At 38.9% G+C, this 27,829-nt stretch overlaps 1 protein-coding gene across 1 annotated transcript in view; it reads right to left on the bottom strand.

The window, feature by feature from the left end:
- LOC131151846 (isoleucine--tRNA ligase, cytoplasmic) overlaps positions 1 to 27,829 on the bottom strand; it is a 140,520-nt gene that overhangs the window by 23,854 nt on the left and 88,837 nt on the right. Inside the window, exons 12-14 of the mRNA XM_058103297.1 lie at positions 15,440 to 15,599; positions 15,187 to 15,270; positions 14,811 to 15,023 (exon numbers count right to left, since the gene is read on the bottom strand). Coding sequence (XP_057959280.1) covers positions 14,811 to 15,023; positions 15,187 to 15,270; positions 15,440 to 15,599 — 457 coding nt within the window. The remainder of the gene's footprint in view (positions 1 to 14,810; positions 15,024 to 15,186; positions 15,271 to 15,439; positions 15,600 to 27,829) is intronic.

The following is a 27,829-nucleotide window of genomic DNA, read 5'->3' on the forward strand; positions in this document are numbered from 1 at the left end:
GCAGAGGCTCAATTTAGAGTAGTTGCTCATGGAATTTGTGAAGTTTTGAGGATTAAAAAATTATTGGAAGAATTGAAAGTCATTAATCCACTACCTATGAGACTGTATTGTGATAACAAATCTGCCATAGACATTGCTCACAATCCAGTGCTTCATGATAGAACAAAAAATGTTGAGGTGGACAAGCATTTTATAAAGGAGAAACTGGACAGTGGAGTGATTTGTTTACCCTATATCTCTACTATTGAACAAAGTAGCAGATATACTTACAAAAGGACTACCAAAAAAGCAATTTGAAAATTTGATCTGCAAGCTGGCTATGGAAGACAACTTCAAACCAGCTTGAGAGAGAGTGTTGGAAAGTTTCCAAATTTATCCAAACAACTCTCCTTGATTATAGGAGAAATTTCTGTCATTATGTAAATATTCTTAGGAGATATTCTAGGATATATTCTTAGGAAATTTTCTAGGAGATTTGTTAGCAATTGTCATTCTTTTCTTTTGTTATTATTTCCTTTATTATTCTTTCCTTTTAGATTATCCTTGTAGTCCATGAGACACTCAGATTGTACCATATTTTAAAATAATAAGAAATACTATTTCAATTCTTCTCCACTTCTAAATTTACACTCTTACATCTATCATCATTCCTAATTAATGTCAACTACAAGAGACCCCTTTTAAGCCAATTAAAGAGTAGGTAATCCAAAAAAGGAGGTGGCTAAGGAAGTGACTACCAAGGTTTCAAATTTTGATTTTGACTAAAATTTTTAGGCTTCAAAAATATGGAAATTTCGACGGAAATTCAGATATCGGTTTCGATTTTGATTTTAAAAATAATGAAAAGTAGTAATAAAAGCATGCAATTCTTGTATGAAGCTTTAGAAACCATTCAAATGCATAATAATGCATGATTTTTTAGAACTAAAATTACAAGGTGTAAAAGGTGCAGAAACTGTAACATAATAAGGCTAGTAAAAACATATTCAATTAACATAAATGAAATTCATAAATCGGCTAAATGTTTAGTATAAAAAGACACAAAGTTTTAGACATAAATTGTCAAATAAAATATTGTATATAATATCTAAGTTTAATTTTTATTATAATTTCAAAAGTTTGAAAGCTACAATTCATAAATTTTAAATCATTGTGACTACTGAATGTAAGCGTCAAATTCCCCAAAGCACAGCACGCATAGAACACTTCCGCATCTTATCCTTTTTAAAAACCAATGAAAGAAACAAGCACGAGCTCCACCATCGACTTTGGCCATTCTTCACCAAGAATTCAAAAAAGTGAATTTGACAAGCCCCAAGAAAAAGAGCGATGAACAAACAAATGAGACACATCTTCAAGGCTTTCCCACACACAAAACACATAGGAGACAATGCATAAGAAGGCCTCCCCACTCTGCAGAAGATGGTTGGTGTTAACTAGATTAAATGCTACCAAGGAATTTCGAGATTCTAGTAAATGTTGACTGAAATTTCGATATTTAAGTAAATATTGATCGAAATTTCAAAATTCAGGAAAATTTCTGCTGTTCCCCTGAAATTTTCTGGAAATTATGGGGAAAAAGGAAAGAAAATTGGAGAGGGAAGTTTTTGCTGCTCTCTGCCTTCATTTTGTTTTCCCCACATGATTTCTTTGGTCCATTTTATTCAGCCCATGAGTATGCAGTGGAGACTGGAGAGATTTGATTCAAATCTTAGTTTAGTCCTCAGTTCACTAGATGAGTCATGAGTCGTGACTAAAAAAATCAAAAAAAAAATCTTGAAGAGATGCTCTCAAATGCAAGTTATCCAGCTTCCACAAATTCATCAAGAAGCCGACAACCCTACCAATGAAAATATCCACACAATAATGCAAACAAAAGGAAACTTTTTTCTTTGAATTAGCCATGTAGCATGCATAAGCATACATGCCTCAAGATCTTTGACAAAAAGACTTCTTGCATTTCCACCTTTAAACCCCAAAAAGCAACCCTAGCCTTTATCTGCCTCCTGCCTCCACCTTCAAATTCTGAAAAGAAATCCTAGCCTTTGGCTCCACTTCAGTGCTCCACCCCTTCAACTCCTTACCTCTAGCCTTCGGCTTCATTCTCCACCTCCATCTCCCAAGTCCCAGCCAGCAACGCGTCCTCCCATCTCTGCAATCTCCCTCTCGCACAAGCTGTGAACATGATAAAGTAGGGAAGTAGTCGAGCAACAGCAGGCCAAGAAAGGGCTTTAGTTACTCGATATTCTGCATTAAAGACTCAGGTGACATCCTGGAAGGCTAAGGTTAACTATGTTTGCCACAATGATGGGTGGATTGTCTTCAGATTTCAGCATGAAGAGGAACTGGTGGATGTTTTACAGAAAGGGCCTTATATGATACACGGGGCGACACTTCATCTGAAGAGCATGCCTAAAAGATTTCAGTTTGACCTTAAAGAGAGAACTACCTTACCAGTCTGGGTTCAGCTCAGGAATCTCCCAAGGGAAATGTGGACTCCCTTGGCTATAGGGAGGATCTGTTCTGAATTGGGTAGGCCTCTTTGTGTTGATAAACTCACTTCTTTGAGTGCAAGGGTAACATTCGCCAGGGTGCTGGTGGAAATTGATGTTGCCAAAGAGATGAAATTTTGTGTGAAGGTCATGATTCCTAATGAGGAGCCAATGTACCAAGAAGTGGCATATGAAAATTTGCCTAGATACTGTTCCTTCTGCAAGTCGATTGGGCACACTATCAATTTCTGTAAAGAGAAGAAGGAGGTTGATGGGAAGCCTGGAGGGAAGGTGTGTGTGGCTAAGGGGTGTACCCCTGCTGGTATTCCTCTGTGCTCTGTCCGTGGTACTAAGGTGGATAATAAGGCGGTTGAAGTTTTGCCTGGGGTGTTGGCTGAGACTTTGGATGTGGTGGAGCTTGCTGTTTGCCATGTTCAGAATGTCTCTTCTTCCTCCTGCTTTGGTAGCCCCATTGCCGTCAGGGAGGCTTCCCCAACTGTATCTGCAGGGTTTGCTGCTGTCCTCTGTAAACCACAGGGGAATGGTAATAGTGACTTCTGTCCAGATTCAGAATTTGGAAACAGATCTCTGTCTCAACATTCAACAGTTCTGGCTGATGATCTTGTTAACAAACTTGAGGATGATAGAGTCAATGTAATACATGAACTGGAGGATGATAAGGATGGGGCGAGGGAAGAACCTCCTGATGCAGGATTTAGGTTGAGGAATGGGATGAAGCAGCCGGATGAAGCAATTCCTGAGTCCACCACTTCTAACGTGGTGGCACCACTCCCCAAGGAGAAGGTTGAGGGAGTGGTTTGTGCTCTTCCTGTTATGGGAGGCTCTAACAAAGGGAAAGGTATGACTGCAACGAAGAATATGAAGCTTGGCACTCAAAATGATGAATTTGCTGTAGTAAAAAGTAAAAAGAGTTTGAAAAAGAATTTGGTTAACTCGCAGGTGTCTAGGAAGAGGGGGTCTAATCCCCTTCCCACCCAATGAAGATTGCATCTTGGAACATCAGGGGCTTAAACAAGCCCCTGAAGCAAAATGGGATCTCGGATCTCATTAGAAGAAATAAACTGGATGTCCTAGGCATTCTGGAAACTAAAATGTTTGACGTCAAGTTGAAAGACATGATGTGGAAGAAGTTTAGACTCTGGGAACAGGTTAATAACTTTGAGCTACATGGTGCTGGGAGAATTGTGGTGATTTGGAATCCTAGTACTGCTGTGGTGCAAGTATGTCATATGACAGCTCGGGCTATTCATTGTTGTGTGAAGTGTTTAGTCACTTCTAAAAGGTTCTTTGTCAGCTTCATTTATGGTTTCAACTCTTTGGTGGCAAGAAGAGGGCTTTGGTCTGATATTATTCATTCTAGATCTTCCTTTGCTGGACCTTGGCTCTTGTTAGGAAATTTTAACTGTGTTGAATGCTGAAGAAAAGAGGAATGGGGTTCCCCCATCAGAATATGAAATGAAAGATATGAGAGAATGCTTTAATGTTGTAGGGCTTTCTGATATAAACTCTTCAGGGTGTTTCCTTACCTGGTCAAATGGAAGGGTGTGGTGTAAGCTTGATCGTGTGATGACCAATCAGGCCTGGCACTTGGAGGGTTTGAAGGCTTTTGCAAATTTCCAGTTCCCTGGAGTTCTGTCTGACCACTCAGTATCCCTTGTCTCCCTATTTGAGGAATTACAGCTGGGTAAATTACCTTTAAAATTTTTTAACATGTGGTCTAACCATGTGAATTTTCAAGAAATCATCTTGGAAGGTTGGAGGGGTGATGTGATGGGGTGTAAGCAATTCTGCCTTGTCAAGAAACTCCAGGCTCTGAAGAAAAACCCTTGAAAGAACTGAACTCCCTCCACTTCTCCCATATCTCTGTGAGAACTGATATGGCTGTAAAAGAATTGATGGAGGCTCAGCAACTGTTGCATGATGACCCTGGTAATGTTGACTTACAGAAGAAGCTGGTAATTAAGAAAGGTAAAGCTCTTAGAATGGAGGAGGCAAACAGATTGTTCTGTGCTCAGGTATCGAAGTGCAAATACCTTAAGGAATGTTATAGAGGTTCTGCATTTTTTCATGCTCTGATGCGAAGAAATTCCAATAGAAATCATATTGCTGCCATCACAAAGGCCAATGGGGAATTAACTAATTCTTTTGACCAGGTCATTGAGGAATTCTTGTGTCACTATAGACTGCTACTTGGTGAGGAGGTGCCTTGCACTGGTATAGATGGTCAGATTATTGCTAATGGTCCTTTACTAAGTGATTCTCTGAGTGCCCAAATGATTGTACCCATTATCGATGAGGAAATCAAGGAGGCTTTGTTCGACATTGGAGATGAGAAATCCCCTGGTCCTGATGGTTTCTCTGCGGGTTTCTTTAAAAAATCATGGAACACTGTTGGGGTTGATTTCGCAGATGCTGTGAAGGAATTCTTTGAAAGTGGAAAGCTACTTAAGCAGATCAACCATACCAGTATGGCCCTTATTCCTAAGACGAACCATGCGGTTGTGGTTAATGATTACAGGCCAATCTCTTGCTGCAACGTGATATATAAGGTGATATTGAAGGTGATTGCTGCTAGACTGAAGCCTGGTTTGGAGGAAATTATAAATCCTGCACAGGCTGCTTTTGTTAAAGGAAGAAGTATGGTCGAAAATATTTATTTAGTTCAAGAACTTGTTAGGGGATATGCAAGGAGGAGGGTTTCCCCTAGATGTATGTTTAAAATTGACCTCAAGAAAGCCTATGACTCCGTTTCTTGGTCTTTTTTGAATGATATGCTGCTGCAGCTGAATTTCCCCTCTGTTATGATATGTTGGATTATGGAGTGTGTCACTACCACTGCCTACTCTATTTCCCTAAATGGCAGGCTCCATGGCTTCTTCAAAGGAAAAAAAGGTCTCAGACAAGGGGATCTTTTGCCTCCACTTCTGTTTGTCATTTGTCTGGAGTACCTATCCAGACTGCTAAAAGCTGTGGAAAGGAACCCAGAGTTCCACTTTCATCCGAAGTGTGAAAGTCTGAGAATTACTCATTTGGCTTTTGCTGATGATCTAATGCTCTTCTCAAGAGGGGATAGCTCTTCTGTTGGCTTATGAATGGATTGTCTGAAGTTGTTTGCTTGCTGCTCTGGGTTATCTGCAAACTGGCTGAAATCAAACATTTTCCATGCTGAAGTGAAGAAGCAGGATTTGGAAGATCTGCTACAGTTATCTGGGATGAGTAATGGGACCTTTCCTTTCAGATATTTGGGTATCCCGTTAGCTGCTTCTAGACTAAATTGTGCTCATTATGCTCCATTGGTGGGTAGAATTGATAAGCTGTTTAAAGGTTGGCCTGGACAAACACTTTCATATGCTGGAAGATTGGAGTTAATTAACTCAGTAATCCACGGTGCAGAATGCTTCTAGCTTGCCGTATTTCCTATTCCAAAAAATGTTCTTGAGCAGATAGTGAAACTCTGTAGGGTGTTCCTGTGGGGTGGGAAAAGGAAACCCATGGTTTCTTGGAGGGAAGTCTGCCTCCCTAAATCTGAAGGAGTATTGGGAGTGTTCGACTTGAATGCGTGGAACCTTACTCTTCTTATGAAAGCTCTTTGGAATGTTCATTCGAAGAAGGATTCGCTATGGACAAAATGGATACACCAGATTTACCTTTCAGAGTCTGATATTTGGGGAATTACATCTAAACAATGTGACTCTCCACTTTTTGTGAAGATGGTGGAAATCAAGTGCTTGCTGCTGCAATAGTGTGGAGGTACTGAGGAGGCTATCAGACTATTGTCTCGATGGGACTTGGCTAATAGGTCCCGAGAGTGTTATGACTTTTGGAGAACTAAAGGAATTAAGGTTCTTTGGGTGAAGGAAATCTGGAAGAGTGGATGCACACCCAAATATGCATTCATTCTTTGGCTGGGATTAAAAGGGAAGTTGTACACGAATGACAAACTTGTTGGTGATGAGGTTGATCAAGCCTGTGTGCTTTGCCGTGAGGAAGTTGAGACATGCGACCACCTTTTTTTTTGGTGTAAATTTTCATTAATGGTATGGAATCGAATTAGAGAGTGGCTGGGACTGAAAAGAGCTATGACCTCTTTGAAAGCTGCTGTTAAATGGCTCCACAAAGAGGTTAAAGGAACTGGATACCAGGCAGTGGGAAGGAGAGTTGGATTTGCTACTACTGTGTACTTTTTGTGGCATTTTAGGAACAGGAAGAAATTTGAAGGGGTTGACATATCTCATGGGGACTTGGTGAGGGTGATCCAAAGACATGTCTTTAGAATTGTTTTTGACAAATATGACTTGTATTATGTTAACTAGAGAACTTATGAGTATGACTTAGCTTGTACTTTGGATGTTTACTTTTGGATGGCTAGTTTGGCCCTTGGGTATGCCCGGGTTACGTGTATTTTCTTTCATGATAGGGGTTCTCCCCCCTTGTACAGTGGCTATATTCTTTGATCAATATATTTACCCATTTTGATAAAAATAAAAAATAAAAAATCTCCAACCCTCACCCCAAAAAAAAAAATCTATTTACAAGATTGCGCGTCCTTAAATCCCTAATCTCCATTAACCTCTCCCGTTTACCCCCCTTAATCCTAGACTGCTAGTAAGTAGTAAATAGTAAATAGTAAGTTTAGTCACTAAATAAAATTAAAGTAATTTACTATTTATTAGCTTATTATAGTATAAAATTTTTTCATTTATTTGAATAATTTAATTTCCAAAACTTATTACTTAATAGTAATTTTGTAAATTATCATTAATTTTGTAATTTTAATTTAATATTTTAATATTTCACTTATTTATTAATTTATCTTGATTTAGCATCTAAATAATTTTATTTTGAAATAGTTGAATAATTTACCACCTAATCATGGTAGACTAGAAATTAAATAAAATTAAAGTAAATTACTACTTATTAGCTTATTATAGTTTAAATTATTTCATTTATTTGAATAATTTAAATTCCATAATTTATTAGTAATTTCGTAAGCCATCATTAATTTTGTAAAATTAATTTAATATTTGTCTTATTTTTTACTTTTAAAATTCTTGACTAATTTAGCACCTAACCATTGATTCATTGTAGCCTTGTAGGAAAGTAAAATTATCTACAAAAAATGTCCAAAGGAAGAAAACAAGATCCAACATGGAAACATGGGTAGTCAATGCCTAACGAAAAAATGGATTTATTTGCAAATACTGCAGAATACATATGAAGAGTGGTGGTGCAACTAGATAAAAATGCACTTAGCAAATTATGACCCACAGCATAATATAAAATTCGGCGATAAAGTACTTCCAAAAGTTAAGCAGGAAATGAAATTGTTTTAGAAAGAAAAAAACAGCAGCTAAAGAAAAAAAAAAAAAAATAACGAACAAAATAAAAAAAAAAAATGGTGTGTGTGGGAACTTGATGTAATCACAAGAAATTGATGAAGAGGACGATGCTGATGATATTGCATGTCCGTCTGACATTTTTCCCTATGAGAGGTTTGCATACCGTCAAGCATTCTAAGAGAGACCAATCTCATAGTTTTGCAGGTGGACAACAAGGAGGCAATTCTAGGGCTGGTAGCAGTGGAGGGAGACCTCCAATGAGGCAATCTCAAAGTGTGAGAGAGCCAGAAACAAAGTCATATATTTCAAAGCCTCCAGTATTACAAGTCAAACGCAGCAAAACAAAAAAGCTTGCAAAATTTATTCACAGGAGATAAAATAAAAGAAGAAATGAATAGGTTGATTTCAAAGTTTTTTATATGTGACATTGTTCTACCTGAGAAGGCAAAATCACCTCGCTTTAAAAACATGGTGTGAGGTTGCAAGTAGCTAGAACGGGAGTCAATCCACCGACACCTTATGAGATTAGAGCAAAATACCTTGACTTAGAGGTAAAAGAAATGGAAGGTAAAACAAAAGAAGTGAAGAAAATGCGGGCCATATTTGGCTGCACTATAATGCGTGATGGATGGACAAGCCCTACAAAATTATCCATCATAAATTTCATGGTTTATTTGAAAGGGAGTACAATTTTTCTAAAGTTGGTAGATGCTTCTAACAAAATATAAGATCATGAATACATATATTCCCTACTCAAACATGTTGCACAATAGTTAGGAAAGCAACATGTTGTCCAACTGGTGACAAATAAAGGCAGTGCATACAAGAAAGCAAATCTAAATTTAATAGCTCAACTTGTACTAGACTCCTTGCACTGCCATTGTATTGATCTCATTTTTTAGGATATCAAAAAAAGAGAGGCAATAAGCACAGTAATCTTGCAGGGGAGACAGATCACTAATTTTATATATAACCATGGATAGTTGCTTGCTAAAATGAGGGGGCACTGTCATGGGGATATTGTGCGTCCATGAGCTACACAATTTGTACAAACTACATTGCCCCTGATAGCCTATAAAATAAATAAATAAATAAATAAATAAAAAGTAGGCTTAAAATTTCTATTCACATCTGATGAATGGGTTGATCATTCTCTTAGTCGAACAAAATTGGGTAGACGAATTGAAAGCACAATTCTTAACCATCAATTTTGAGACAGAGTGGCAAAGGTTTGTAACATTAATCAACCAATATATATTGTGTATTGCATATAGTCGATACCGAAGTGTGGCCGAGATTAAGAGTTGTCTTTGAAGAAATAAGGGTGATGCAAGGCAAAAGCACATCAAACACTTAATCTTAGATGCTTACTTCTTTGCTTTGAAGCAAGTTTTGGTTTGAAAGTCAATTTGGAAAAGAGTGAGCTCATTCCTACCGAAAGTGTGAATAATGGCTCTTGGTTGGTATCATGGTTGTAACCTGTAAGCTGCAGAAAATTCCTTCCAACTACATTGGTCTCCTTGGTGCAAAGTTTAAACAAGAAAACGATTTGGTATCCTACTGCTTGAAAGATTTGCTGGTTAGAAGCACAACTGCCTCACTAAAGGTGTTAGACTTACATCAAAGGCTTCCTTTCCAACACCCCAATTTATTTAATGTCCCTCTTCCCCATTCCTTGTTTTATCACCAAAAAACTAGAAGAAATTTAAAAAATATTTCTCCCGGGAAATATAAGGGAGGATTTTAAAGTCCATTTACTCAAGTAGGATGTTTCTAGCACCCAATCCCAAAAGGCAACTCGAGTCTCAAATCTTTCTCTCTCTTCAACAAGGCCCTCTTGGGCCAGTGGATGTGGAGAATTAGGAATAAAAGAAGTTGTTTTAGAAAAAGATCATTGCTTTAAAGTATGGCCTTGATCACAATGAGTGGATTTCCAATGAGCCCAAGCAGTCCTATGGGTGTCAACGTTCGAAAACAAATTTGTAAAGGGGGGAAGGATTTCTTCATTGTCATCCACTTTCATGTTGGGAATGGGAACTAAACCTTCTTTTGGCTTCACTGCTGGTGCAACCCCTCTCCACTGAGCTCTCAATTCCCTGAAATCTTCATCCACACCTAAAAAAACGATGCTTTGGTCAGTACTTATGTACACCATTCTATCGAAGGATCAGCGTGGAACATCACTTTTCTTCAAAGTACTCATGATAGCGAGCTTGACGCTTTTGCTGCTTTTTATGGATGCCTCTATAGAAATACCCCCAATACAAGCTGTTGGACACACACTCGGAGGGCAGACCAGATTTCCATTCAAAAGCCATTTTGGAGAATTCTTGCACCAATCAAAGTTGTTTTATTTTTTTTTATTTTTTTTATTTTTTTTATGCACGGTAGGCAGCTTTGCAAAAGATTCTTAGACTCAATAATCTTAAGAGAAGGGGTGTTTCACATTGGTTTACACATTTTCTCAGCAAAGATGATGTTGAAACTTAGACAAGAATTTTGCGGAATCTGGGCATTGCTATTTTGGGAGGACATTGTGTCACTGCTGAATCTGTGGCAGAGGAAATCTGACCACTGCAGGGTATTTCAGCAAATAGAGAAGGGAAAAAGCCTTGTCATTGATCCCTCTCACCATCTTTTGGATTGTGTGGAGAGAAAAATATGCTATTGCTCATGAAGGAACTTCCACTTCTCTCACATCCTTGAAGATAGATGGCTCTCTACTCTTTCCTCCATGTTTAGTGGGCAGTACATTCTGGAGTCTCACTTAAAATCTTGGATGCACTGACAACTCTTAATTGTTCTCTTTTGTTTCCTTTTTCTCCTCCCCTACTTATAACTGGACAGCACCCCCTTGGTGCCCTTTTAATGAATTCTCTTTTTCTGATTTAAAAACAAAAAACCAAACAAATCCCTTGAATGAAAAATTTACTCTTTATTACTTTGTTGCCAATGGGAATTCTCCTCTAGGGGATGCCACCAAAACCACATATCCAAGATGGTAGTGTCTTTAGACGCCACATTACCAAGACCGAGATCTCCCATCTTCCTTCAACCTAGACACCACCTCCCAATTAACCAAATAATCTCTCCTCTCCCCTACACCATAGTAGTCAAAGGTACAAGGCGCACTGAGGCGTAGAGGGTACTTGGAGGCGAGGCGAAAGCGCACCAAGGTGAGGCGCACAATTGTTAAAATTGTGTACAATGCCTATTTGGCGGGTAATTCATATAAAAACACATCAATAGTTATATTAGAATTTAAAATGCCAAAATATTCAATAGTAATTATGACAACCAAGTGTCAAGTTCCAACTGAAACATAGTTTAACATAATTAATTATGCATGCAAGATTTCAAGCTTCAAATTAGAAATGAAATCAAATTTCCAGCTGAAGGCCCAAAAGCACCTTCAATATTAAAAGAAAAGAGTACAATAAAAGAGCAGCTAAAACAGTAAAAAATGTTCTATATATTAATATTTCAGAAAAATGTATAGTTTGTACCCTGCATTTCCAAACAAATTACAAAACAGCAGCAAAATACAGTAAAAAATGTTCTAAATTAATTATAAAGTAAAAACTAGCATTAAACTACATAATTAATTACGCATTACATAATATTAACTTAGAGGCTTAATGCAAGTTAATATTATAAAAAGACGCAGCCGGCAGGAGGCAGCAGCAAGTTTGAAAATCGAAGCAGCCTGATGACTCGCAAAGGCTCGAACTTCGACGACGAAGGGCTCTTGCTGGTTCGAACTCGAAGATGAACTGACGAAGGGCTCCTACTGGTTTCAAAGCTTGAAGACGAAGAGCTCCTGCTAGTTCGAAGGGTTGAAGACGAGCTAGTTCGAACTTCGAAGGATCGAAGACAAAGGGTTCCTGCTGGTTTCGTACTGCTTCGAAGGATCGATTGGTCAAATACAAACTTCTCCTGCTGGTTTCGTGCTGCTTCAAAGGGTCGAAGACGAAGGGCTAGGGCTGGGGCTGGTTTTGGCTACGTTCTATTTCTTAACAGCTTCAAAAATTTCAAGGCACGACTCACTGTGCCTGAAGAATCAATGCGCCTACCTGTGCATCTTGCAGGTCGCCTTGCCTCTGTAGTGATGAGGCGCTGGTCTTGTCGCCTCGCGCCTAGGTGCACGTTAGGTGCGCTTTTGACTACTATGCCCTACACCTGACCATAGGGAGTGTTACGACTCCTTAGGCTTTTTAGCCACTCCTCTATGAATCCTAAAAAGAGATGTCCCCCAAGAATTTGTGTTCCCCAAGCATTTGTAAGCCTATAAAAGTCTCTTTTCTACTAGTTTTATTAAAAGTTGAATTCGAGTTTATTTGTGTTGGACTTCTGTTCTGCGTCATCATGAAACCATTTTGGATGATATCTACATGAGAAGGGTTAAGAGAAGCCGAAAGAGCCACCCTATCCACCTTCCATTTTGAGACAGGTCGATGGTTCTTTGGGACATGTCATCTAGTTTTGTTTCCTAAGGACAAGACATTCAAATTCCATTGCCAAAGAGCCTTTTCACAACACTTCTCTTATCTAGGTCATGCATCACTCCATAGAGTATTTTGCATCTCATTGCTTCCTAGCCATAGTAGTCAAAGGCGCAAGGTGCAGCAAGGCGCAGAACGTAATTGGAGCATACGGGGGCGAAGCGAAGGCGCGCGCCTCACGAAGGTGAGGTGCACAATTATTAAAATTGTGTACAATGCCTATTTGGTGGGTAATTGATATAAAAACACATCAATAGTTATATTAGAATTTAAAATGCCAAAATATTCAATAGTAATTATGACAAGAAAGTGCCAAGTTCCAAGTGAAACAAACATAGTTCAACAGAAGTAATTACGCATGCAAGATTTCAAGCATCAAATTAGAAATAAAATAAAATTGCCAGCCTGAAGGCCCAAAAGCATCTTCAATATCAAAAGAAAAGAGTACAATAAAATAGCAGCTAAATTCAGTAAAAAATGTAATATATTAATATATTTCAGAAAAATGTATAGTTTGCACACTGCATTTCCAAACAAATTACAAAACAGCAGCAAAATTCAGTAAAAATTGTTATATATTAATTATAAACTTGCATTAAACTACATAATTAATTACACATTATATAGTATCAACTTAGAGGCTTAATGCAAGTTAATATTATAACAAGAAGCAGCCGACAGGAGGCAGCAGAACTGAAGAAGAACTGAAAAAGAAGAAGCAGAAGAAGAACTGAAAAAGAAGCAAAAGCAGAACAAGAACTGAAGAAGAAGCAGAAGAACTGAAGAAGAAGAAGAAGATGAAGAAGTCAAGAAGTCACAAAGTCTCAAAGAAGTCTAACAACTCACGAAGGCTCGAACCTCAATGACAAAGGGCTCCTGCTGGTTTAAAGGCTCGAAGACAAAGAGCTCCTGCTGGTTCAAAGGGTCGAAGACGAAAGCCTCATGTCGGTCCAAACTTCGAAGGGTCGAAGACGAAAGCCTCATGTCGGTCCAAACTTCGAAGGGTCGAAGACGAAGGGCTCCTGCTGGTTTCGTACTGCTTCAAAGAATCGAATGGTCGAAGACAAACTTCTCCTGGTGGTTTCATGCTGCTTAGAAGGATCAAAGACGAAGGGCTAGGGCTGGTGCAAGTTGAACTGTCAAAGGCTGGATTGCTGGAAATGGCTCGGGCTGTTTCTGGGTACGTTTTATTTCTTAACAGCTTCAAAAATTTCAAGGCGCGACTCACTGCGCCTGGAGAATCAGTGTGTGCCCACTGGCGCCTCTTGAAGGTCGCCTCGCCTGAAGAAGGATGAAGCGCTAGCTTGGACGTCTCACTATGCCTCGCGCCTAGGCGCGCTTTTAACTACTATGTTCCTAGCCTTCATTCTCCTACATCCCTATCCCCTATTGACCCAATAACTTTCCCTCCTTTGCCTTTGTAATTGCAGTTTCATTCCAGCAATCCATTCTGTTGACTTCTCCCTCCCTCCCTCCAGCAGGCAGGGCTTCCACTCCCACCGTTCTCCTCACAGCTATTTTACTCCCACCTTTTTCTAAGTTCATGTGCAAGTTCATGAATTATTTTCCATACCCCAATATGGATACCCTTAAAAACCTCCCAAATCCCTTTAATATATTCCTCACCCAACTTGACACCTTGATGTGTTATTCTTATGTTCATAAATTGCTTGAATTATTTCCATATTCACTGGGTGTGTAAGTCAGTTGAAGTTCTCCACCTTCAAAGTCAACTAAAGAATTTGGCCAGCCCATTCCCCATATCCACGTTTACAAAGGATTCACAGGGTGATCAATAATGCTTGCCCGCCTCATGTATTTTGAGGACTTGCCGCATGAAGATTTCTCCCTTCTTTCCATAAAAAAAATGTTTTCCTTTGCAATTCTTCATCTTCCACAAGACCTTGGACCTCAATCGATTTTGCCTTCTCCATCCATGACCTTTGAAAGGCCTAGACTAAGTTTACTTACCTTCAGTTAATTTAATTTCAATTTTCAATTTCATTCTTCACAAGTTTTAATGCCACCGAAAGCAATGAGTTCTAACAAAAGGTTGATATAACTTAAGGCACTTCCAAAATATAGTCATGTAACAGTGTTAGGAAGCACTAGTATTGCATAACACTATTACACAATTACCAGTTTTTAAAACCATGATCACATTGAAACAGAATAAATTCCTCATCCCAACCTCAAACTCTACATAAGAGGAGAAATCATGCTAATCTCTGCTAATTCGCTTCCAAATGTTCACCCAGTAAGGCAGCTCACTCCTATGCATACTTAGCAATAATAAACATTTTCCAAAGGTTTAGCAAGGATATTATCATCATTTAATGTACATTGGATGTAATATAAACAGAACAGAAGCCCTAACTATTCAGTATGTTTCCAGTAATTAGCAATTCTCTAACAGACATATGCAAATAGAAGCATAAGAATAACAGAAAACTAACTGTGTAAAGACGATATGCATCCATTTCCTGGCGGACAAAATGGACCAGGCTCTGAGTGGCGGAGTTGATCCACTGGTCTAGCACATTAGATGATTTCTGAAGAGTGGCTTGGTTAACAGGAATAAAAGATGCAAACCCCTCAACCTCAAGTCTTTTTGCATTCTGAACCAGAAACCTATATGCATTGTACCATGGTAGAAAGACATCTTTGACCTAAGCAGACAGCATAATTCAAGAACAGCAGATATTAGTAAATGACACAAAGCAAACGAACTATGAAAATTCTACATATTATTGACACTAATGAAAGATAAAATGGCACAAAACTATCTAGCCTGCAAGAGCTCTCGTAATGCAATATAAAAATAAAACTCACAACACCATAAACTCCATCCTTCTTGAAACGTAAAGGCTCTGCACGCACAACTGGAGAGTTTATAATGTATAATCGCAAAGCATCCTGCACAGCAGCCAAAGTACTTGTTGAACAATAATATGATTAATAAATAAAATTATTGGCAATCAAACTCCAAAAATAAACAAGAACAAGTAGAGACAGATTGCAATAACATAAGGAATAATAATCATTATAACAAAAAAACACGACATAAAATAAAGGGAAACCTTACAGCTCCATGATCATTTATGACTACCATGGGTGAAGGGTAGTTTTGCAGCTTTTTACTCATCTTTTTTCCATCCTCAGCTAAGACTAGACCATTGCAAATGAGATTCCTAAAAGCAGGCTTTCCAAATAAAGCAGTAGACAAAACCATGAGAGTATAGAACCTGCAATGCAAAAACTAAAGTATAAATATCCACTACAAAGTTTGGTTGCTTCATCTACAAAACTGACATTACCACAAATCAGAAAGAATAAGGGCTTTATTGCTTGCAAAACAAAAGCATTTTCAAGGAAACTACATAAAATAATGTCATAAAATTACATTGATAGCTCACAGATGGCATCCAGGCCACATCAAAGTGCAGTTACATAACAAAACCATTTAACAACTGTAAGGGCAGGCAATAAGGGTAGCAATAAATACGTCTCTAACTAATTGACAAAAGTTTCCTGTGTCTATGTGCTTTTGGTTGAGCAGGTTCAGTAGCCGAAACACCCTTGCTGGATGTCAGCCATCATCGAATTTCAATGATGTTCTTAGCTTCTTCAAAGGCTAGAAGCCTCTTCTTTGCGACAGGGTTGAAGACCTAAAGCCTCCTCCCTCTCGAAGGCCCTTTTTTCTCTCAAGGATGAAGGATTACTATCACCATATTTGTGTTGCGATGATGCTCGTAGTTTAACTCCCTCGCTGACTACCCTTCCTTGTTGCTTCCCTTCATCGTCTTCCTTTGCTGTCAACAATGGAGGTTCTATGCTCTTGCTTCTACTTAAACATGAGATCCCTTTCGACCTCAACTTCCTGAACTAACGACCTTGACTTTCTCTCCTCTTGCCACAAGCCTTGTCCTCTCCTCATCCTTGTTCGGCCACGACTCCGCTTGAGCTTGAGCAGGCTTCTCCCTCCCTCAAGCCCTAGTCAAGAAGTCCTCTGTTCATCTCGTCTTGGGCCCTCCTCTTCGACCTTTCTCTTTGAATTTTTGGTATTCACTTGCTGCCCACTAGTCAACTCTATACTTCCCCTTACTCCTCAATCTTGCTACCTCCTTCCTAGTGCACTTGCTTCTCTGGCTTGGTTTCTGTTTGATGCCTATCTTGTCGTGATGCCAAAGTATGGGAAGCGCATTGTGGTTGTCGAAAGGAAGTCTCTTGACCTAGTCTTAGAAGGGGGAAGTTTAGATTTGCTTAAAATCACATAATACCACAAGGGAAGAAGGATCTCCATCTTCCTAGAGTTAGTGGATTTCAAATGGTTTCTTGAATCTTGGGAAGAAATCTGGCCTCTAAAAAAAATCGTACCTTAGGCTAATTATTGGTTGCGCCAAACAAGGAACAAGCATAGAACCCACACTTTGAAGTTGGACACAAACAATGGGAACAACCTTACACTTGTGGAGACCAATAGCGGTGGTTGGAGAACCTTTGCCTTTCTGAAGAGGTTTAAATCCAAGGGATGGATGAAGATCTCCTCCTCGACAATAGAGTTGGGATGTCATGTTTTTTCCTCCCACAAAGGAAGGCCCATCATCGCTGGTCTTTTAGTAGGAGGACAAGAATCTGATGGCCTCCCATATGGATTCGAACCCAATTCTCAAAAATACAACTCCCGTTTGCCCTCACCCTCATTGTGGCAAGCCTTTGAATCTTTAATTGAGCGGTGGCTTGAATACTAACCCATAGTCAAAAGGGAAGACGAATAAGCGCTAACAGTCCTTTGCCAATGTTTTAGGGGAGAAGAGCAATACTATAGGTAACTCTTTGGATTTCCTCGAGCTTGATAAAGGCAGTCCCAAAACCTTTGTCCCGTTTGACCATGTTATTGTGGGCCTTAACTTGGGCCTTGGAGCGTTGGAAAGTTTCAAATTTGTTTGGTCAACTTTCCTATTTTTCTAAGAGAATCTCAGCTGTAAATGTGTGAATATCTTAGAATATTTAGTTTCCTTAGAAGTTAGCATCTTTGGTTCTTTCCTTCTTGGTTCTTTCCTTCTATTCTTCCGTTGTACATCTATTTATACAGACATGTACCTATGTTACCATTAATGAGAATTATTTCCACAAGAAGCTATCTCATTCTAGATGGTATCAGAGATAGATCTGGCTCTTGGCCTTGTGTAAACCCTAGTTTCCCTTGGTGGCTCCAATCTGACCCTGATCTCTATAGGGTTTTCTTCCTTGTTCAACTCTACCCTAATCTCTTATGTTGCTGTAGCCATGGCTGAAACTTCAAAAAAAGCTAAACCCGAAAACCAAACCTACCCATTCTGAACCTTACTCTGTCCAAATTACCAATATACGATTGAATGGGGCTAACTTCCTACGATGGTCACAATCTGTCAGGATGTATATTCATGGAAGAGGGAAGATAGGGTACTTGACCGGTGAAGCTAAGGAGGCCGAGAAGACAGACCCATATTATGCTATATGGGATACTGAAAATTCCATGGTGATGGCATGGGTCGTGAATGCTATGGATGAAGAGATTAGTGCTAATAACATGTGTTATTCTACTGCAAAGGAACTATGGGACAATGTGAGTCAGATGAAATATGACCTTGGGAATTACTCTCGGATTTATGAACTGCAGCAGAAGATCAGATCAGCAATACTTATCAAGGAGACGACAGTGTAACAAGGTATTTCAATGTTCTTAAGGGCCTATGGCAAGATCTAGATTTATTCAATGACTATGAATGGAAAAATCCTGCTGATCGCAATCACAATAAGAAGATGGTAAAGAATACAAGAATTTTTAAATCCTTAGCTGGACTCAATGATGAGTTTGATGAAGTAAGGGGAAGAATCCTAGGGAGACAGCCTCTACCCCCACTCAGGTAAGTATTTTCTGAAGTACGACGAGAAGATTGTGAAGGAGTGTGATGATGAAAAAAAAGGAGGATGAGACTGGAAATCCTGCTCCTCATGCTGCTGGTAACACAGATTTGGCTACTGCTAATATTTCTGCACAGCGGCCTTACTCTAATCAAAGGAGGTTGGAAGATAAGCCTCGAGTATGGTGTGACTATTGCAATAAGCCACGCCACATTCAAGAAAATTGCTAGAAACTCCATGGAAAGCCAGCAAACTGGAAGAGCAACAAATCTGGACCCTCTGGCAGCAATCATGCAGTCCCTAAAGCCAATGAAGCTAATTTCCTAAGTGCTGAGCAAGTGGATCATCTTCTTCAATTGCTGAAATCTACTCTTGCCTCTGGTCTTCCTACTGGTTCATTGGCCCAAACAGGTGATAACTCTAGTGCCTACCCTTGTTACTTAAATCTTGCACCATGGATTATTGATTCTGGTGCATATGATCACATGACCAGTACCTCACAATTGTTTCAATCTTATTCTCCTTGTTCAAGTAATAAAAATATTAGAATTGTAGATAGAAGTTTTTCATCCATTACTGGAACAGGTTCTGTCCAAATCTCTAAAAAAAAAAATAGCAGTCAAATATGTCCTTCACGTCCCTAAACTTTCTTGTTGCTGTCTGTTAGTAAACTCTCAAGGGATTCTAATTGTTGTGTCATTTTCTTTGATTCCCATTGTGAATTTCAGGACCAACTCTCATGAAGGATGATTGGCAATGCTAGGATGATTGATGGACTCTACTACTTCGATGAGACTTTATTCAACAATAAACAAGCTCAAGGTTTGAGTAGTCGTACTAGTTTTGTTTTTGTACGTGAACAAATAATGCTTTGGCATCTTAGACTAGGACATCCTAGTTTTCTCTATTTAAGTCATTTGTTTCCTAGCTTATTCAAAAAACTGGATTGCAATTCTCTTCATTGTGATGTTTGCCACATATCCAAAAGTCACCGAAGCACCTATCAATTAAAAGCTTATCATTCTTCCAAACCTTTTTATTTAATTCATAGTGATGTTTGGGGTCCCTCAAAAATTACTACTACTACTACTACTAGTAAGAAATGGTTTGTTACGTTTATTGAATGATCATACACATTTGTGTTGGGTGTCTTATTGAGTGACAAATCTGAGGTAGAAAAATTTTTTCAAGATTTTTATAATATGGTTAAAACCCAGTTCCAAACAAAAAACAATATCCTTAGAATTGATAATGGTACTGAATATTTTAACAAATGTTTAGGAACGTTTCTTTCAACAAAGGGTATTCAACATCAATCTACTTGTCGTGACACCCCACAACAAAATGGCATTGCTAAGAGAATATCTTAGAGGTTGCACGGGTCGTAATGTTTTCAATGCAAGCTCCTAAATATCTATGGGGTAATGCTATTTTAACTGCATGTTATCTCATTACTAGGATGCCTACTCGAGTGCTAAAATACATCACTCCCTTAGATTGCCTAAAAAAGTTGTTTCCTACATGTCGGATAACATCAGACCTGCCACTAAAAGTGTTTGGATGCACTGTTTTTGTTCACATACCTACCAATCTTCGATCCAAGTTTGATCCTAGGGTAGAAAAATGTGTTTTCCTTAAATATGCTCCTAATAAAAAAGGGTAAAAATGTGTAAACCCTCTGACTAGAAAAATTCATATCAGTATGGATGTTGTTTTCATTGAAAACCAGCCCTTTTTTGGCCATAACTATCTTCAGGAGGAGAAAAAGGAAACTGAAGATGAAATCTGGCAAACCTCTAAGCATCTTCTAAATATTTTCCTTGACATTGACATCCACTCTTTAAAGGGTCAGGAAACCGATACTTTAACTGGCGAAAATAATGGAAATCATAGTCTACCTATACAAGGCATACCTGATACACAAACAAGGGGAGAAGTACTATCAAATATTCCCTCATCTGAGCTTCGTGTTTATACCAGAAGAAGAAATCATAAGAATAATAGAGCTCTTTCTTCAAATCCAGAGCAAGGCCAATCATCATCACCTACCCAAGTTGGTCCTCCTTCACATACTCTAGGTACTTTTTCTTCTCCAGATCCTTGTTTTGATAATTCTTCTGATCTTGACCTGCCTGCCCATTGCCCTTAGGAAAGGAGTTAGAACCTGTACCACACATCCTATTTCCAACCATCTATCCTATCATAGACTCTCCGATTCTCATAAGGCCTTTACTTCAAATGTTTCTCATCTGTTTATTCCAAGAACCAATCAGGAAGCACTAAATCACCCGAAATGGAGATTGGCTGTTCAAGAAGAGATAGATGCACTAACTGCTAATGGCACTTTGGAAATTGGTGACCTATCTAAGGGAAAGAAGACTGTTGGCTGTGAATGGATATTTACAATAAAATTCAAGGCTGATGGGAATATAAGGTACAAAGCAAGACTTGTGGCGAAAGGGTTCACTCAAACATGGAATTGACTACCAAACATTTGCTCCTATAGCCAAGATGAACTCAATCCGTGTGTTGCTCTCTCTAGCAGCTCACTCTAATTGAGCCCTTATATCAACTAGATGTGAAGAATGTCTTCTTAAATGGAGACTTGGAGGAGGAAGTCTTTATGGATCTACCACCAGGATTTGAAGGGAAAGGTGGCAAAGGCAAGGTGTGCAAATTGAAGAAATCATTGTATGGACTCAAACAATCTCCTAGAGCTTGGTTTGAATGCTTTGGGAAGGTAGTAAAGAGTCATGGCTACAGCCAAGGTCAAGTCGATCATACTATGTTCTATAGACACACGAGTGAAGGTAAAATGGCTATCCTTATTGTCTATGTAGATGATATAATTCTGACAGGTGATGATAGCAATGAGCGAGAGAAGTTAAAGAAGATCCTTTCCTAGGAATTTGAGATCAAAGACTTAGGCAATCCTTAGTGTTTCCCAATGCAATTATGTGCTTAATTTACTGGGAGAAATAGGTCTACTAGGGTGCAAAGTAGCAAAAACACCTAAATAGCCAAACATAAAGCTCCAACCAGCTAAGGCTGAAGAAGTGATCAACAAAGAGCAATACCAAATATTGGTAGGGAAACTCCTTTATCTCTCTCATACACGTCCTAACATAGCCTTTGCAACAAGCGTGGTAAGCCAATTTAAGCACTCACCAGGACCCGAGCATTTTGATGCTATGTACAGGATTCTAAGGTACCTAAAAGAGACTCCGGGTAAAGGTTTATTATTTGGAGGAATGGGAATTTACAGGTTGAAGTATACACTGATACAGATTGGGCTGGAAGTATCATTGATAGAAGATCAACTTTTGGCTATTGCACCTTTGTTGGAGGAAACCTAGTAACATGGCACAACAAGAAACAAAATGTGGTGGCACGTAGTAGTGCAGAGGCAGAATTTAGGATTGTTGCTCATGGTATTTGTCAAGCACTATGGATCAAAAGGTTGCGGAAAGAATTAAAGAAAACTAATTCACTACCAATGAAACTATTTTGGGACAATAAAGCTGCAATAGCTTTCGCTCACAATCCGGTTCTTCATGATAGAACTAAACATGTGGAGGTAGACAAGCATTTTATCAAGGAGAAAATAGAGGAGGGAGTAATATGTCTGCTATATATCTTGACAACTGAGCAAGTAGCAAACATACTGACAAAGGGACTACCAAAGAAACAGTTTGAAAACTTCATTAGCAAGCTGGCCATGAAAGATATCTTCAAGCCAGCTTAAGGGGGAGTGTTGGAAAGTTTCAAATCTGTTTAGTCAACTTTCCTATTTTTCTAAAAGAATCTCGGCTGTAAATGTGAATATCCTAGAATATTTAGTTTCCTTAGAAGTTAACAGCTTTGGTTCTTTCCCTCTATTCTTCTGTTGTACATCTACTTATACAAACCTATACCTATCTTACGATTAATGAGAATAATTTCCACAAGAAGTTATCTCATTCTTGATGGAGATATAGATAAGGGAACCTTTTTCAGCTTTGCAATCCCACTTGACAGCTCAAAGTCCAATCCCAACTCTTTTTCTCCCTTTAAGCTACATGATGGTCCTTTGGACACTACCAAAAAGCTAGTCCACTTTGGGAAGGCTGTCCCCCTAAAGGACTTCCCCTCATAGGGAGACGCAACTCAGGAGAAGACAATTTTGGAAAGGAAGCCTCCTAATTCTCCAAATGGTACTGGAAGACTAGCCCTTGTCCCAACTCCTGGTATTGTCTTTGACACTTTAGGTGCCAATCCCAATTTTGAGGATTTGGTTTATAGGCCCAATTTCTAAACTTTGAATGGCTTGGGCTCAGACAGCGCTCAGAAACAAGTATCTGTTTGGGTCCACTGGAAGCTGAAATCGGTAAACAAAACAATAGGTGTGTCCTTCGAAGGGTGTGAGGATAGAACCTTACTGTTGTTTGGGGATGCAGAAAGAAAGATGAGAGGAAACATGAAGCAATCACAAAAAACCTGCAAGAAGTATCAAAAAGTCAAATACCAATAAGGAATTAAAGAGATTGGAATGCCAATGAATTATGGAAAAACCAGAGGATGCTCAGACATGGAAGACGCATGCAGCAGCCGGAGCCTTTGTGTTAAATAATGTTTGAAAAAAATCATTTCTCGGGATGTGAGGGTTCTTAATTAACTAGCAAAAAGGAGACTAATCAAGTCATTTCTTAAGGATTGGAGTGGCGACGTGGTGTGCTAGCAAGAAACTAAGGTGGAGACAATGGAGCAGCTTTTGAGCAATGAACTCAGGGGCCAAGAAGTTTTGTGATTGGATAACCCTTGGAGCAGTAGGTAGCTCAGTGGATATTCCAGTCTTGTGGAAGCCTAGTGTCATGGAATTGTTGGACCATTCCATAACCTCTGTCTCAATCTTTTGTTTGCTCAAAAGCAGGAACGATAACTTTGAGTGAATTTTCACAAGGTTGTATGACCCAAGTGAAGGAGCCCCTAGGTTTCTTTTTTGGGTTGAGTTCTTTGGGATAAGGAGTAGACGGGGCACTTGGATTATTGGAGGAGATTTCACTTTGAGAATATGTGGTTAAAGCATGATGGTTTTGGGCAGTTAGTGAAAATTTGACGGTCTTCTAATCTTGTCACGAGGAAGGCTAGTTTTGTGTTTGTCTCAAAGTTGAAAAGAATGAAAGAAAAGCTTAAGAATTGGAATAAAAACACCTTTAGGCATGTCCAAGTGAAGAAGATTGTTATCATTAATGGCATCAAAGAGATTGATGGACAAGAATTAATCCAGGGTCTTACTGATAATGAGAGAGCAAAAAGAGCTATGCTTAAGAAGAAATTGTACAAGGTTATTAATTTTTAAGAGAAATCTAGAGCTCTATGGCTCAAAGAGGGGGGCCGTAATACAAAATTCTTTCATCAAACAACAAAAGAACACTGCAGAAGTAACACCCTTTCCAACACAGAAATTGGGGAAGTCACCTTAACCAAGCAAGAGTACTTTAGAAAAGGTATTTGTGATTTTTATAATGATCTCACACCAAATCTAAGTCTTGGAGACCTACAATGGATGGCATCAATTTCAAATCCCTCAATTCTTCCACTGCAGAGTTGTTTGAGCGACTCTTTGGAAAAATAGGAGTACTCCAAACTATTAAAAACTGCAATGGGGATAAAGCACTTGGGCTAGGTGATTTTCTTGGCTTTCTTTCAAGCTTATTTGAGCCTCCTCAAACATGATTTGTTAAACATGTTCGAGGAGTTCCATTAATCAAAAAAATTCATCAATTGCATAACTAACACCTTTGTAACTCTTGTTCCAAAGAAAGTTCAGGCTGCTAGCATCAAATATTTCCACCCCATTAGCTTGGTGGGAAGCATTTATAAAATCATTGCCAAAGCATTTGCTGAAAGGTTCAAAAAATCAATACTAGAAGTCATTGGTTATTATCAACAGACTTTTGCGGCTTGAATACAAATTATGGATGTTGCCCTTATTGCTAATGAAGTGGTGGATGCCTATCTGAAGGAGGGAAAAAGGAGAATAGTGTGCAAACTAGATATACAAAAAGCATTTGATCAAGTCAACTGGAATTTCCATATTTATCTCCTCAGAAAATGGGCTTTGTTGAGCTTTAGTGTAGCTCGATCGCTTAATGTATCAAAATCCCTAGCTTCTCAATACTCATTAATGGCTGCCCTTTTGATTTCTTTTGCTCCTCAAGAGGCTTGCAACAAGGAGATCCCCTATCCCCTTTTCTGTTTATTTTGGCCATGGATGTGCTCAACCTCATGCAGATGAAAGCTATTGAAGGAGAGATCTTTAGAGGTCTCAAGGTGGGCGAAATGGAAGGATTACAAAAGTTTCTCATCTTCTTTTCACAAATGAAGCAAATTTTTTTTGTGAAGATGATCTCCTCCATATCCTCAATCTCCAAAGCATTTTGTTAGGGTTTGAGGTCGTCTCAAACATACTAGTCAAAAGTAGGCGCGAGGCGCAAAAAGGCGAGGAGTGCAACGCCTCATCTGAGGCAAGGCGAGAGGACCTGCAAGAGTCGCAAGGACGCACTGTGAGACACAGTGATGTGCCAGGCAACGTGAGTCGCACCAGGAACTTTTTGAGCCTATTAAATGCAGAAATAGCCAGAGCATAAAGTGCCCTGACCCTATTTGGGTCGAGCCAATGGGAGAGCTAGCACAAAACCCTTCTTCTTCGACCCTTCTAAGCCCTCCGACCCTTCGCGAGTTCGTCTCTAATCCTTCGAACCAACAGGAGCTTCGTGAGTTCGTCGTTGACCCTTCGAACTAGAAGTCGCGAGTTCGTCTTCAATCCTTCAAACCTGTCATCGCGAGTTCATCTTCGATCCTTCGAACCAGCAAGAGCCCTTCGCAAGTTCGTCTTCGAGCCTTCATGAGTTCATCTGCTTCGAAGTTCGAACTAGTAAGTCTTCTTCTTCTTCAATTTTTCTTCTGCTTCTTATTTTTCAGTTCTTTTCTGCTGCCTGCTGCTTCTTCTTCTAATATTACATGTAATTAATTATGTAGTTTCAATTAATGCAAGTTTATAACTAATAAATAACATTTTTTTTCTAAATTTAGCAACTGTTCTTAATTATGCAAGATCTTTTATTTAATGCAGTAGACTAATGAAACTATACATTTTTTTTGAAATATATTATACATTGTTTTTGCATTTAGGATATTAGGTCATAAATTTTAAATCAATTCTGGATGTTGAACTATAATGAATTATTGATGCTTTTGGCCTTCATCCTGGTAATTTCATTAAATTTCCAATTTTGGTATTGAATGTTTTGGCATTTTAAATTCTAATATTACTCGATGTTCATATGCTCATATATCAATTGCCCCAAATAGGCATTGTACACTGCTTTAATAATTGTGTGCCTCGACTTCAAAGGCCCTTTGCACCTCTAACTACTATGGTCTCAGACCTAAAAGTGAACCTTGGCAAAAGTGACCTTACTCTAATTACGGAGAACACGGAGGGACCCTCCTTGCTGGACTCTTGGGTTGCAAGATGGGAACCTTTCCCATTAATTACCTTGGTCTCCCACTCGGACCCAAATTCAAAGATAAAGGAGTCTAGGACCCTATTATTGAAAATTTTGAAAGGAGATTTGCAAGATAGAAAAGAAAGTTCTTATCAAAAGGATGCAGACTCACTCTTATCAAAAGAACTTAGACAAATCTTCCAATTTACTTCATGTCTCCGCTTCCCTTACTAGCCTCAGTCGCCAGGAGATTGGAGGGAATTCATAGAAGATGGAGAATGATAAAAAAAACCCACTTGTTCAAGGGAATTCATAGAAGATGGAGAATGATAAAAAAAACCCACTTGTTCAAGAAGTCTAGGGTCGAAATCCTTCCTCACTTTCAATAAATCCCTCCTTGGGAAGTGGTTATGGAGGTTCAAGAAGGAGAAAGACCAACTTTGGTGGAATATCATTGTTTCTAAATATGAGCTAGAGCACAATGATTGGACAACATGCAATGGAATAGGTCCCTATAGAGTGGCTGTTTGGAAATTCATCAGGAAAAGATGGGATGATTTTTTTCAATTTGTGACATTTCAAGTGGGGAATTAGGCCAATGTTTAATTTTTGGCATAACGTGTGGCACGAGAACCGTAACCTTAGAGCAGAATTTTCCATCTACAACTTCGCCTGTGGCATAAATGCCCTTATCAATCATCACCTCCAAACCACTTAACAAGAAATGTTTTGGGACATTCCTTTTACAAGGAACATGGCAAATGGAGAACCTCTCACACACTCTGAATTCTACAGATTTCAATACAATTTGTGTCACCAAAACATCCACGACAAGCCAAAATGGGCTTTGGACAGAAAAGACATTTTCTTTGTTAAATCTTTTTATAAGCTCTCACTGTTGGGAACAAATTGCAATAACTACCCTCGGATTCACATTTGGAGGACAGCAGCCCCTTTAAAGGTTGCCTTTTTTGCTTGGGAGTCCATACATGGAAATATTTTAACCCTCAACAATCTGCAGAAAAGAGGGTTTGCAATCACAAATCAGTGTTTTATCTATATGGCTAACGAAGAATCAGTCAACCATATTCTTCTCCACTGCCCCTGGACAAGGAACATGTGGAATTTCGCTCTTTCCTTAATAGGACAGCAGTGGGTTATGCAAATTCAGCTGGAGGGGAGTTTTGGGCTTAGAATGGCATCAAAGCCACAAAGGACAAGTCAAAAGGCTTTGAACCTCATCCCTCTCGCTATCTTTTGGTGGGCTTGGAAATAAAGAAACAAGAGAGCCTTCAAATATTCATCTACTTCACTTCAGACCTGCAAAGCCCAATGGACTACTGCTATTGCCAGCTGGCTTAGTGGAAACATTATCAATGATCATTTTGTAATCCTTGATGTTTGCAACACTCTACAAGATGGTTGATGTTTTGTACCAAGGGTTGGCATCCCCTTGATGTCTTAATATAATATTATATGTTCCTTTTTCTGATTAAAAAAAATAAGGGCAGCAATAAATATCCCAAAGAATTAGCACACCCATCAACCCCAAAAGCTAAAATTAAAAGAACTAGGTTTTGCAATCTCGTACTCATCGAAGAAAAGCTCAAATTAGTGTTGGGTAACATAATTGCAGGCTCACAATCTATGCATGCAACCAATAAAAATTAAATTTAAAAAAACAAGAAAATAACACAGGACTCTTTTGGCTTGAGGAGTTGCTTCTAACTTTAAAATATTAAAATTTTAAAATTTCATATTGGTATTTTACTTCAGTAGAACTTGTTTCTTCAAGAAAATTTATTTTTTTTATTGGCTTCCATTTGTATCCAACAACAATAGCAAGAAGAACTCTTAAGTCCCACTAGGTGGGGTCAAGTACATGAATCCTTTTCCACCAATTCACCCGATCAAGAGCGTTTCCTCTACTAGACTAAGAGTCATTAAATTCTTCCTCACTATCTCATTCCAAGTTATTTTAGGCCTTACCCTACCCCTTCTTGTGCCAAAAATTGTAACTCACTCCCTCACAGGTGCGCTACAGGACTTGCATTTCAAACGCCCAAACCATCTAAAGC

Source organism: Malania oleifera, chromosome 3 (assembly GCF_029873635.1).
Source record: "Malania oleifera isolate guangnan ecotype guangnan chromosome 3, ASM2987363v1, whole genome shotgun sequence".
Lineage (NCBI taxonomy): Eukaryota > Viridiplantae > Streptophyta > Magnoliopsida > Santalales > Ximeniaceae > Malania > Malania oleifera.